This window comes from Rutidosis leptorrhynchoides, chromosome 4 (assembly GCF_046630445.1).
Source record: "Rutidosis leptorrhynchoides isolate AG116_Rl617_1_P2 chromosome 4, CSIRO_AGI_Rlap_v1, whole genome shotgun sequence".
NCBI lineage: Eukaryota > Viridiplantae > Streptophyta > Magnoliopsida > Asterales > Asteraceae > Rutidosis > Rutidosis leptorrhynchoides.
The window spans coordinates 615,410,745-615,422,872 of record NC_092336.1 but is presented as its reverse complement, the minus strand read 5'-3'; the positions used below and the strand labels follow the sequence as shown (position 1 = coordinate 615,422,872).

The 12,128-nt window shown below is 35.2% G+C and overlaps 1 protein-coding gene and 1 pseudogene across 1 annotated transcript; one reads left to right on the top strand and one right to left on the bottom strand.

The window, feature by feature from the left end:
* Window positions 1–1,679: 1,679 nt before the first annotated feature.
* Window positions 1,680–2,810, bottom strand: LOC139904084 (probable WRKY transcription factor 11). Its single transcript, XM_071886017.1, has 3 exons — window positions 2,310–2,810; window positions 2,038–2,166; window positions 1,680–1,929 (listed from the first exon to the last, which is right to left on the bottom strand). The coding sequence occupies exons 1-3, from the start codon at window positions 2,786–2,788 to the stop codon at window positions 1,764–1,766; spliced, it is 774 nt and encodes a 257-aa protein (XP_071742118.1). The 5' UTR covers window positions 2,789–2,810; the 3' UTR covers window positions 1,680–1,763.
* A 4,154-nt stretch (window positions 2,811–6,964) lies between these two features.
* The window catches only part of LOC139843041 (lipoyl synthase, chloroplastic-like), a 34,881-nt pseudogene continuing 29,717 nt past the window's right edge, over window positions 6,965–12,128 (top strand).

The window sequence follows — 12,128 nt, the reverse complement described above, 5'->3', positions numbered from 1 at the left end:
AATCAAGATAGACAGGAGGTTGAGAGGGTGAACGTCTACGGTGGTGGTAAGTCAGCAGGTTTGGACAAGGCTTTATTGCATTCAAATGTTGATATTCAAGTTAATTGCGCTACTGAGGCGGAGGGTGTTACTGTGGGTCAGGTTAGTTCTTGTCCGATTTCAGTTTCTGTGTGTGATGTTGCTGTCACGAGCAATTTGGGTGGTTCACATTTGGTTTCGGGTACGATAAACAGTTTGGGGGATACTCTTTCGGCTTCGGGTATGGTTATGGCTAACGGGTTGGGAGGTGCAAATCTTGAAGATAATGGTTACGATTTGAATTTTAATCGTGGGCAAAAGTTTAAAGGAAATAAGTCGTCTGTGGTTAGTTCGAGGGATGGGCTTGGTTTGAAATCGAGTGTTTATGACGTTCATTATACGGAGATTGATATGACACTTGAAGGTCAAGGGTTCGTCAACAAAAAAAGGAAATTGAACGAGACCGTGAATGGTGTTACGGGGTCAGATGCTTCTCGATCGATTGAGTTGGAAACGAGATGTTTGTTAGATAATTTGTCTTATGTTGCTACGGGTAATAGTATGGGTAGGATGCATTGTATGTGTTCGGAAGCGAAGTGCAAAGGTTTTTGTCGGGGTTGGTTCACACATTCGAGTAAATTTCGTGGACAAAGGGTGAAGAGATATGGCTCTAAAGCTAAAGGTAAGGCAAAAGATAAGGAAAAAGGGAAGACGGCGTCGGATTTTTCATTTGGTTTACGGGATTACGATGATGATGATGATAGAGATGGGAGTGCTTTTCAAAATTCGTCTAAGGATGCTCAAGCGGACGGGGCTTGTAAGTGGTCTTACGTGGGCACCGGATCGGGACGTTCATTAGGAAAAGGGGGTTTTTTTTCGAGGAGTTTAAATACACGGTTTCAATCCTCCTCCGACGGATACTATTACAAGTGATGGGACCGGAAACGGTTCGACTTTTTCGTTCAAGGCTACAACGGGCAATGGTGTCGTTAGCAACAACACTGACGGCGAGGTCGGTTAATGGGGTTTGGCTTTGTTCGTTAGCTAGTAGTGGTCTTCATTGTTAATTTTTCCTTATAGGTAGTAGATTGTATGTTGTGTTGTTTTGTTGGCTCTTGACGACGTTCGAGTTTAGTTAGCTATAGTTTCGGTTTTGTTGTTAGAATTAGTTTGCTGCTGTCGAGCTCTGTTCGTGTTCACTTCTTGTATCTTGTTTGTCTTTTTTTCTTTCAAAAAGATTGGTTATATAGTTTTCGTTTTTTTGCCAAAAAAAAAAAAAAAGAAAAAGAAGAGTTAACTAAGTATAATAAGACCACTCCCTATGGTTCCATTACCCGTCATTACCCGCTCATTACCCGTAGTTACCCGTAATGAACCATAGGCACGGATTAGTTACCCGTATTCACCATGGATTTAATGAAAGTACTTAGGTTAGTTATAGGAATTGTGGGTCCCAGTGGCTTTTTATTGTTGGACTTGATGCTTTATTGCTTGTACGTTGTATATTAAGAAGAGTATTGTTTTAGCCATGATAGGGAGTGTTTAGTTATGAGTTAGTTATAGGACATTGGTGTTGATGTGGCGCTGATGTGGAAGATTAAGAGGATGAATAGTTTAGTTACGATAGGGAGTGGCCTAACAAAATTTTTGAGTTCCTTAAATGTGAGGCTTCCCTCTTTTTCTCTTTACATTTTACAACCTTTAACTTCAATTAATTTACAAACAACATCTCATTTTTTAAAACCCTACTGAATTTGTAAACCAGTAAAACTTGTAGGTAACGGCGTCGGCGTATGTTGATGACGGTGTTCTCTATCATATGTTACAATAAGCATCCTCGAATCCGTTACTCCTAACTCTACTCGTTTCCTTGCAGGACATCCTTTTGATGAATTACATTTGTAATAAACTCTGAAATTTTTAAAAAGATCAAATCTAATAAGCGAGTGTTCTACAATTAAACGAAATATATAAATAAAAAATAAACTATAATCGAGCCGATCAACTAACGTTGATTACCTTGGAAACGGTAATCCGTCTACTTTCTTCTCACCGTATTTCTTCCATGAGTAATTATCAGCCGGTATACTATCCACTTTAGATCCGGTTATCAGAATTTTTTTAACTCTCCGTTTCGTTTCCGTTTTCCTGAACACAACAATAATTATAAATATTATTATTAAATATAAAATCTAAAAAATAATTTTGATGAATCGATTAACGGCGCACGATAGACGAGTATAATACGACTTGTCTAAAAGAAGCCGTGTAGGTTTATATTCCGTTCTTACCTTCTTTTACAGCAATGGCAACTAGAGCGCGAAACCGAATTATTCTCTCCTTTAGATCCGTGTACGGAAACAGATGCACTATCGGTGCTGACTCGTTTCCGGTGAGATGATGGAAGCGGCGGTTTTCTCGACGAAAATGACAGCGGCAGAGATACTATACCTAATGACGAAAACTGTTTTCCGTTTGAAACGCTTTCTTCGGCAGACGATAATACAGGAGATGACGTCATAAAGTGAAACGACGGCGTTGTATCATTAACAGGTGACTGTTTTAGCAGTTTCTCTTCCGATTGTGATGAAATCGACGGCGCATGTTGATCGGAGGAAGACGGTGAAGGTCCTCGGCGAAAACGCGCGTGACCCCTACGTTTCAATGCAGAAACAGCTTGCTTGAAATCAGATGAAACGGTGAAATCATGATTCTGAAAAATGCGATTCAGATGTTGAATGGCTTGAATTCCTACTAAATCAACCGCCATTGTTGTTTGAATTTGAGATCAGGAATTGGAAGATGAGATAGATACAGATTTGAGAAAATTAGGGGTTATAAAAGAAAAGGTTGGGAAAATGAGAAGTCAAATATGGAGTAGATGTAAAGATAATCGGACGGTAGAGATTGGTTTGACTTTCTGAAAAAGTATTAAATAAACGGACAAATTTACAGAGTATCAATTCAGAAAGTCTTACAAGGACTGAATAATACTTTATCAACGCCAACATAAAAAAATAAGAATAAACAAAGAAATGACGAAGAGGAAAATATATTTTAGTATTTAATCTTGATTTCATATATCTTTTGGTAGAATATATGCTTATAAAATTGACTTTATTGTGTTTATTATATGTTTTTTTTTTTTTTTGCTATATCAAAAAACACATGTAAAATACTTTTACCATTATATGTTTGTTTTGTTAGAGCTCTCAACGGTACATCTTTGTCTCATTTTTATTCTCATCTTTGTCCGTCGACCAAATGACCAATGGGCTACTTTTGTCTTCGTTTCATCTAGTCATGCAAAGATGAAGAAAAACAAATTTAAATGTGTTAATGCTTTTGTTTTTGTTTTGTATCTAATAAAAGTATTTGTTAATGTGTGAGGTTCAATAAACGTAAACCTCCTTAGTTATATGTTGGTAGCGTTAGTCATTTTGAAAGTTTTGACGTGAGATTTAAGTGACAATCTATCGTTGTAGTTCTTTGAACCCATTGTGTAAATAAACAGGTTTTTTCAATGACGAAACAACAAACTTTACGGATCATTAAATTGCAAAAAATAAAAATTAAAAAATACTTGTAGCTTTTAATAACAAACCATGCGAACAGTTGCGATTTTAAGATCAAAACTTAATGAAGTCTTATACAATTTGAATGAAACTTTATAATAATTTGTTTCTAGAGAATTGTTGTTTACTTTTATAAAACCATCAATCTTAAAATTATATGGGGTCTTATCTTTAATTTTGATGGTGTTATATGTAATTTATATGGTACTTTAATTTGTAAATATTTTTTTCCCATTTTAATGAGTTTATGGACCACTCATGCTTAGTGCTAAATTCGCCTCTCCGTGTAAAAGACAACATTACTTTGTGCAACAATGTAAATTAACCATAATCATAAAGATATCGTTTGGAAAATTAAATTAAATAAATAAAAGGATAGTTTTAACGTACAACTAAAATTTAAATTAAGTCAAACGGTTGACTTACCAAAATTTAGGAGGCAAGTTGATACACCTCTCAACTATCGAATATTTAGTATGTCTTTATACATCAACATGATCTTTTTAGGTCACGTATTACGTACGGAGTATACAATATGTTGATTTGAGTTCAACTACCTCTATTCAATTTGTTTGATTATGCATGCAACTATTACGTAAATGATTACATCCTACCTACTAACTCACTAACTAAATACTATTTTCTGTAAAGAATGGACAAACTGTATATGAAAAATGCGTATGAAGAATGAGTCAATAGCCTAGTGGTTAATGACTCACTCTCCCTTAGGGGAGGTGAGGGTTCGATTCCCACTAGGTGAGGATTTTCCAAATAATTGGATCAAAAACCATTCTTACCGGGCTCAAATGATCCCTTGGTCCCACGCATGCGAAGATTGAAACAATGACAATGCAGGTTCGTTTATCGGGCCTGACATGCTGTGGGGAAATGGGTGATGGTGTTTCGCCAGGCTCCAGTGGGCTACCGGGGACCGCTGGATGGGTTGACAAAGTCAACACAGGGCTAACATGTCCCTGCCGATACACATGTTTTGAAACAATGAAAAATGCGTATGAGTTTGAATCTGAGCTGTTTTCCGAAGTACTAGTACAATTTTAAAAATTATTCGTAACATTTCGAGACATAGTTTATTATTTATTTGTATATAAAAAAGCCCTTTAAGAATTATACGAAGTACTTGTATAAATATGTGATACTATTAGTTGGTTCACGCGTACGCTTAGTTTAGGGGCCGGCGGATGTAATTGTTTACCATTGATAGCGCGGGCTACTAGTAAAACATGCCATTTCTAATGGAAAACCAACTAAGACAACCTTACTTTGTATAGCACTCCACAATAACACATAGACAAACAGGGCAAGCTTTTGTAAACAAGTTAAGTTAACATCACGTACGTACAAGATAAATACTTTCAATTGATGTTCCAATCTGTACATAACCTTCTAAGCTTCGATTGAAAACCACTTGGGTAACCAATTTACAATTGGGATGGATGAACTCTTACGCTATAGAAAAAATTGTTGGTTTAGACAATCATAATATCTCACTGCAAACACGAGGAAGACCGTTACAACGCTTAAAACGTTGCAAATCTAATGATGATTTAAAAAGATGGTGACAAACAAGAAACGGAAAACGATATAGGCATAAGTTTCCAATGAACCTATCAGTAAGATAGCAAGATCAAAAAATATCATGAATGAAAAACGGAAACCAACTTTCTTGAATATGAAATAATCATATGATTCATATATCCAAAAGACAATCTTGGTCAAAGGTACAGTTGTTAATGGCCATCCTTTCAAAGGCTTATGTTACAGAAAAACCCATTGATTTAGACAACCGCATTGTCTCACCAGAAAAAATGTTATAACGCTTCAGATTGGCAATTCTAACGATTCAAAAGATGGTGACAAACAAGAAATGAATAACGACATAGGCACAAGGTTCCATAAACCTATCACTAAGAAAGCATGATCAAAAAATATCGTGAATGAAAAACGTAAACCAATAGTCTAACCAATAAACAAACTTGTTACACCTATAGAAATGGGACCAATAAACTCTAACATCCGTCCCACATCGGTTGGAAAGGGGAACGAAGCATGCCTTATAAGGGTGTGGAGACCTTTCCTAGCATGACGCGTTTTGGGACCACAAGCGCAGCATATCCCATGAGAACTCTGCAGTTAAGCGTGCTCGGACGAGGGCACTATCAGGATGGGTGACCTCTTGGGAAGTGCTCCTCGTGTGTGGTCGCCAGGGAAAAACCGTGCGATGCGGGTAAAGCGGACAATATCATGCTACGGCTAGTATAACGATTATTCAGATTCTTGGAGTGATGTTATCCGGTCCTTGTTTCTTACACCTCTGCAGTTAAGCGTGCTCGGACGAGGGCACTACCAGGATGGGTGACCTCTTGGGAAGTGCTCCTCGTGTGTGGTCGCCTCGGACGAGGGCACTACCAGGATGGGTGACCTCTTGGGAAGTGCTCCTCGTGTGTGGTCGCCAGGGAAAAACCGTGCGATGCGGGTAAAGCGGACAATATCATGCTACGGCTAGTATTACGATTATTCAGATTCTTGGAGTGATGTTATCCGGTCCTTGGTCCTTGTTTCTTACACCTACAAATAAAAACTGGAACACCTGGAAGTAACCAAACACCGCAGTCTACCCAATCATTTGCATTAAGCCTCTCAGTCTAATCTAAAGCACATGGGGTACCAATGCGGCGATGGTGTGTGAAGAGTTTCCTCTTAACGCGTGTGTTAATGATTGAGTTGTTGCGGTTTTTAAGTTTTTTTTTTTGCATCATGTGCCTCACGGTTTAGTTTTGTTTTAGGTCTTGTTGGCTGTTTTGTTGTTTTCCTAGTTTGATGCTTCATTTTGGCTCGGTTCGTCTCTATTTAATTTTTTTGCATGTTTAGTCTAGTCGAGAGGTGTGCTGGTGCTTTCCTTGGTTTGATTGGGTTTTTCATCGATTTAAGATTAAAAAAAAAATTGATTTCGCTAACTATAATCTATAGGGTTTTGTTAACCTGCATTAATTAATTGTATATGGCGGCACATTAACGGCAATTCTAAGTGTTGTTACTTACTGACATAAAAACGACAATTTTACGCCGTACAATTATTTTATTTTATGCAACTTTATCAACCTTAACAAAATTAAAAAAAAAAAAAATGTCCCTCAAAAGAAGCAGGAGTGAATCATTTTTTAATGGGGGTGTTTCAAGCTCCGGGCCCATTTCTGTCCATCTACAATGTAATAAACGGCCAACTAAACTAACCTGCCGTATTTCTAGTTAACATCGCCAGTAAATTCCACTGTTTATCAACTTCGTTCAGGTTTCACAACACTTGCGTTAATTTCATTTTTTCCTTCTTTCTAAATTATGATAATGATGAAATGATGATGAAACAATTTAGGTCACCAATTTCAATCAAAAGTGATCCCACAACAAACAATGACAGTAATATTACTTCAAGTGAATCACCCAAATTCCACAAAGATTCAATAAACCCTACTACATCGTTAATGGCATCTTCTTCAAAATCACCTCCGTACCCGAGCGTTATTGGTCCGTTTACGTGTCGGGATCCGAATGTGAAGAAGCCGGGTTGGCTCCGACAGAAGCTCCACAAGGAACCAAGTATCAGGAAGTTAAAGAATCATTATCAAGGTTGAAAGTTAATACTGTTTGTGACTTGTGAGGAAGCACAATGCCCTAATATTGGTGAGGTACGTCCTCATTTCGTTTATTTATTTATTTACTTATTTATTATATGTATATAAATATAAATATAAATGAGTTTTATTTTATCATTGAATGATGTTATAATAATGTAACTTGGATTCTTGGAATGTGTTATGCCTTGACTTTACAGTGTGGATTATAAAGTTTTAACTAGTGTGGACCCTGATGATCTTCCGGATGGCGGAAGTGGTCATTTTGCCGAGACCGTTAGACCACTCTTAACCATGACGGTCCGTCATGAGATCACTGACTGCTACATCGGGGCCACATCAGCACTTACTTCACATCACTAACCAACCATTAACTGCTAACATCCATGACGTACCAATCGGTTGGTCCACCTCTATTTTTTTTATATTAAACTTATATATTATTAACTTATATATAACATTTAAATCTTAAAAATTAAAATTTTATTAATAAAAAAAATCATTACAAATTCCTAAAAAAAAAAAAAAAAAACTATTACAAATTCCTAAAAAAAAACATTACAAATTCCTAAAAAAAAAGGCCATTACAAATTCCTAAAAATTAAAAAAAAAAAAAAAAAACATTACGAACAATAAACACTAATTTTGATTCGAAAACTTGCTCGAATACTTCTTTGTTATGTCACTCCTAGCTCGCATCAACAAGTCGTATTGGTCGGGTGGAATGTCGTAAGACATCGGTGTAGCTAGAAGCTTCAAACTCTCCAACATCACATGAGTGTCTACTTGCTTTTCCAACTTTCTCGTTCGTTTTTCAGCTTCCTCCTTGATCGCCCTCATGGTTTCAAGTGTAGCATTTGCAGTTTCATAGACCGGGCCTCTAGCATTCTCTGAAGAACAACGAGATGCCGCATCCGATGAACAAGAACTCTTTTGACTCTTTGCACGACTCGGTGGACGGCGGATTGATGGACCTCGAAATAAATTCTCCAAATTGATTGTCGGGCTATTAGTCGAAGTCGGTGTCTGATCGGCATCTCCTAAATTGACAGGGTCAGGCTCGGTTGCACGACGTTTGGCGGTCACCACAGTTTCATACACTTGAAATTGGGGACAATCTCTAACAACCCTCCACGCTTCTTCGTACGCGAAGGCTTTCTTTTGTTGCTCACGAAACGCCTTCTTAACTGACACCATAATATCGTTGTTGTTGGCTCCACTAGGCCAATGCTTAACAAATTTTTCATAAAGTGCGACAAATAGCTTGATATCTTTGGCCATCTTGGTCTACTTGCCCGATATTTGATCCATACGCCTTTGTTCCCGTACTTTAGAGTTGTAATCTTGTCGGACGGTCCCCCAAAATGAACTATGTTTTTGGGAGTTTTCAATACTGGGATCTAGAGTAGCGCGCATCTAACACTCCGCCAAAATCCTACTTTCTGTAGTGACCCGAAATTTTCCATGTTTATATATATATTAAATGAAATTCTTATTTACATGATTAAGTGTTTCCAACATGTTAAGCAATCAAACTTGTTAAGACTTGATTAATTGAAATAGGTTTCATATAGACAATTGACCACCCAAGTTGACCGGTGATTCACGAACGTTAAAAATTGTAAAAACTATACGATGACATATATATGGTTATATATATAGTTAACATGATTTTATTATAAGTATGTATCTCATTAGGTATTTTAACAATGAGTTATATACATAAAAATGAGACTATTAAATTAAAAAACTCGAAAACGATATATATAACGATTATCGTTATAACAACGTCTTACTATGTACATATGAATCATATTAAGATATTAATACACTTGGTTAATTTTGTTAAATGATAAGTAAATATATTATTAAGTGTATTAACAATGAAATACATATGTAAAAATAAGACTACTAACTTAATGATTTCGAAACGAGACATATATGCAACGATTATCGTTGTAACGACATTTAACTGTATATATATCATACTAAGATATATTATATATCATAATATCATGATAATATAACAATTTAACATCTCATTTGTTATAATAAATAATGGGTTAACAACATTTAACAAGATCGTTAACCTAAAGGTTTCAAAACAACATTTACATGTAACGACTAACGATGACTTAACGACTCAGTTAAAATGTATATACATGTAGTGTTTTAATATGTATTCATACACTTTTGAAAGACTTCAAGACACTTATCAAAATACTTGTACTTAACAAAAATGCTTACAATTACATCCTCGTTCAGTTTCATCAACAATTCTACTCGTATGCACCCGTATTCGTACTCGTACAATACACAGCTTTTAGATGTATGTACTATTGATATATACACTCCAATGATCAGCTCTTAGCAGCCCATGTGAGTCACCTAACACATGTGGGAACCATCATTTGGCAACTAGAATGAAATATCTCATAAAATTACAAAAATATGAGTAATCATTCATGACTTATTTACATGAAAACAAAATTACATATCCTTTATATCTAATCCATACACCAACGACCAAAAACACCTACAAACACTTTCATTCTTCAATTTTCTTCATCTAATTGATCTCTCTCAAGTTCTATCTTCAAGTTCTAAGTGTTCTTCATAAATTCCAAAAGTTCTAGTTTCATAAAATCAAGAATACTTCCAAGATTGCAAGTTTACTTCCAAGTTTTCTAAATCCATTCCAAGTAATCATCCAAGATTAAGAAACCTTTGTTACTTACAGTAGGTTATCTTTCTAATACAAGGTAATAATCATATTCAAACTTTAATTCAATTTCTATAACTATAACAATCTTATTTCGAGTGGAAATCTTACTTGAAATTGTTTTCGTGTCATGATTCTGCTTCAAGAACTTTCAAGCCATCCAATGATCCTTTGAAGCTAGATCCATTTTTCTAATTTCCAGTAGGTTTATCCAAGGAACTTGAGGTAGTAATGATGTTCATATCATCATTCAATTCATACATATAAAGCTATCTTATTTGAAGGTTTAAACTTGTAATCACTAGAACATAGTTTAGTTAATTCTAAACTTGTTCGCAAATAAAAGTTAATCCTTCTAACTTGACTTTTAAAATCAACTAAACACATGTTATATATCTATATGATATGCTAACTTAATGATTTAAAACCTGGAAACACGAAAAACACCGTAAAACCGGATTTACGCCGTCGTAGTAACACCGCGGGCTGTTTTGGGTTAGTTAATTAAAAACTATGATAAACTTTGATTTAAAAGTTGTTATTCTGGAAAAATGATTTTTATTATGAAAATGAAACTATATCCAAAAATCATGGTTAAACTCAAAGTGGAAGTATGTTTTCTAAAATGGTCATCTAGACGTCGTTCTTTCGACTGAAATGACTACCTTTACAAAAACGACTTGTAACTTATTTTGACGACTATAAACCTATACTTTTTCTGTTTAGATTCATAAAATATAGTTCAATATGAAATCATAGCAATTTGATTCACTCAAAACGGATTTAAAATGAAGAAGTTATGGGTAAAATAAGATTGGATAATTTTTCTCATTTTAGCTACGTGAAAATTGGTAACAAATCTATTCCAACCATAACTTAATCAACTTGTATTGTATATTATGTAATCTTGAGATACCATAGACACGTATACAATGTTTCGACCTATCATGTCGATACATCTATATATATTTCGGAACAACCATAGACACTCTATATGTGAATGTTGGAGTTAGCTATACAGGGTTGAGGTTGATTCCAAAATATATATAGTTTGAGTTGTGATCAATACTGAGATACGTATACACTGGGTCGTGGATTGATTCAAGATAATATTTATCGATTTATTTCTGTACATCTAACTGTGAACAACTAGTTGTAAGTTACTAACGAGGACAGCTGACTTAATAAACTTAAAACATCAAAATATATTAAAAGTATTGTAAATATATTTTGAACATACTTTGATATATATGTATATATTGTTATAGGTTCGTGAATCAACTAGTGGCCAAGTCTTACTTCCCGACGAAGTAAAAATCTGTGAAAGTGAGTTATAGCCCCACTTTTAAAATCTAATATTTTTGGGATGAGAATACATGCAGGTTTTATAAATGATTTACAAAATAGACACAAGTACGTGAAACTACATTCTATGGTTGAATTATCGAAATCGAATATGCCCCTTTTTATTAAGTCTGGTAATCTAAGAATTAGGGAACAGACACCCTAATTGACGCGAATCCTAAAGATAGATCTATTGGGCCTAACAAACCCCATCCAAAGTACCGGATGCTTTAGTACTTCGAAATTTATATCATATCCGAAGGGTGTCCCGGAATGATGGGGATATTCTTAAATGTGCATCTTGTTAATGTCGGTTACCAGGTGTTCACCATATGAATGATTTTTATCTCTATGTATGGGATGTGTATTGAAATATGAAATCTTGTGGTCTATTGTTACGATTTGATATATATAGGTTAAACCTATAACTCACCAACATTTTTGTTGACGTTTAAAGCATGTTTATTCTCAGGTGAATACTAAGAGCTTCCGCTGTTGCATACTAAAATAAGGACAAGATTTGGAGTCCATGTTTGTATGATATTGTGTAAAAAAAACTGCATTCAAGAAACTAATTTCGATGTAACATATTTGTATTGTAAACCATTATGTAATGGTCGTGTGTAAACAGGATATTTTAGATTATCATTATTTGATAATCTACGTAAAGCTTTTTAAACCTTTATTTATGAAATAAAGGTTACGGTTTGTTTTAAAAATGAATGCAGTCTTTGAAAAACGTCTCATATAGAGGTCAAAACCTCGCAACGAAATCAATTAATATGGAACGTTTTTAATCAATAAGAACGGGACATTTCA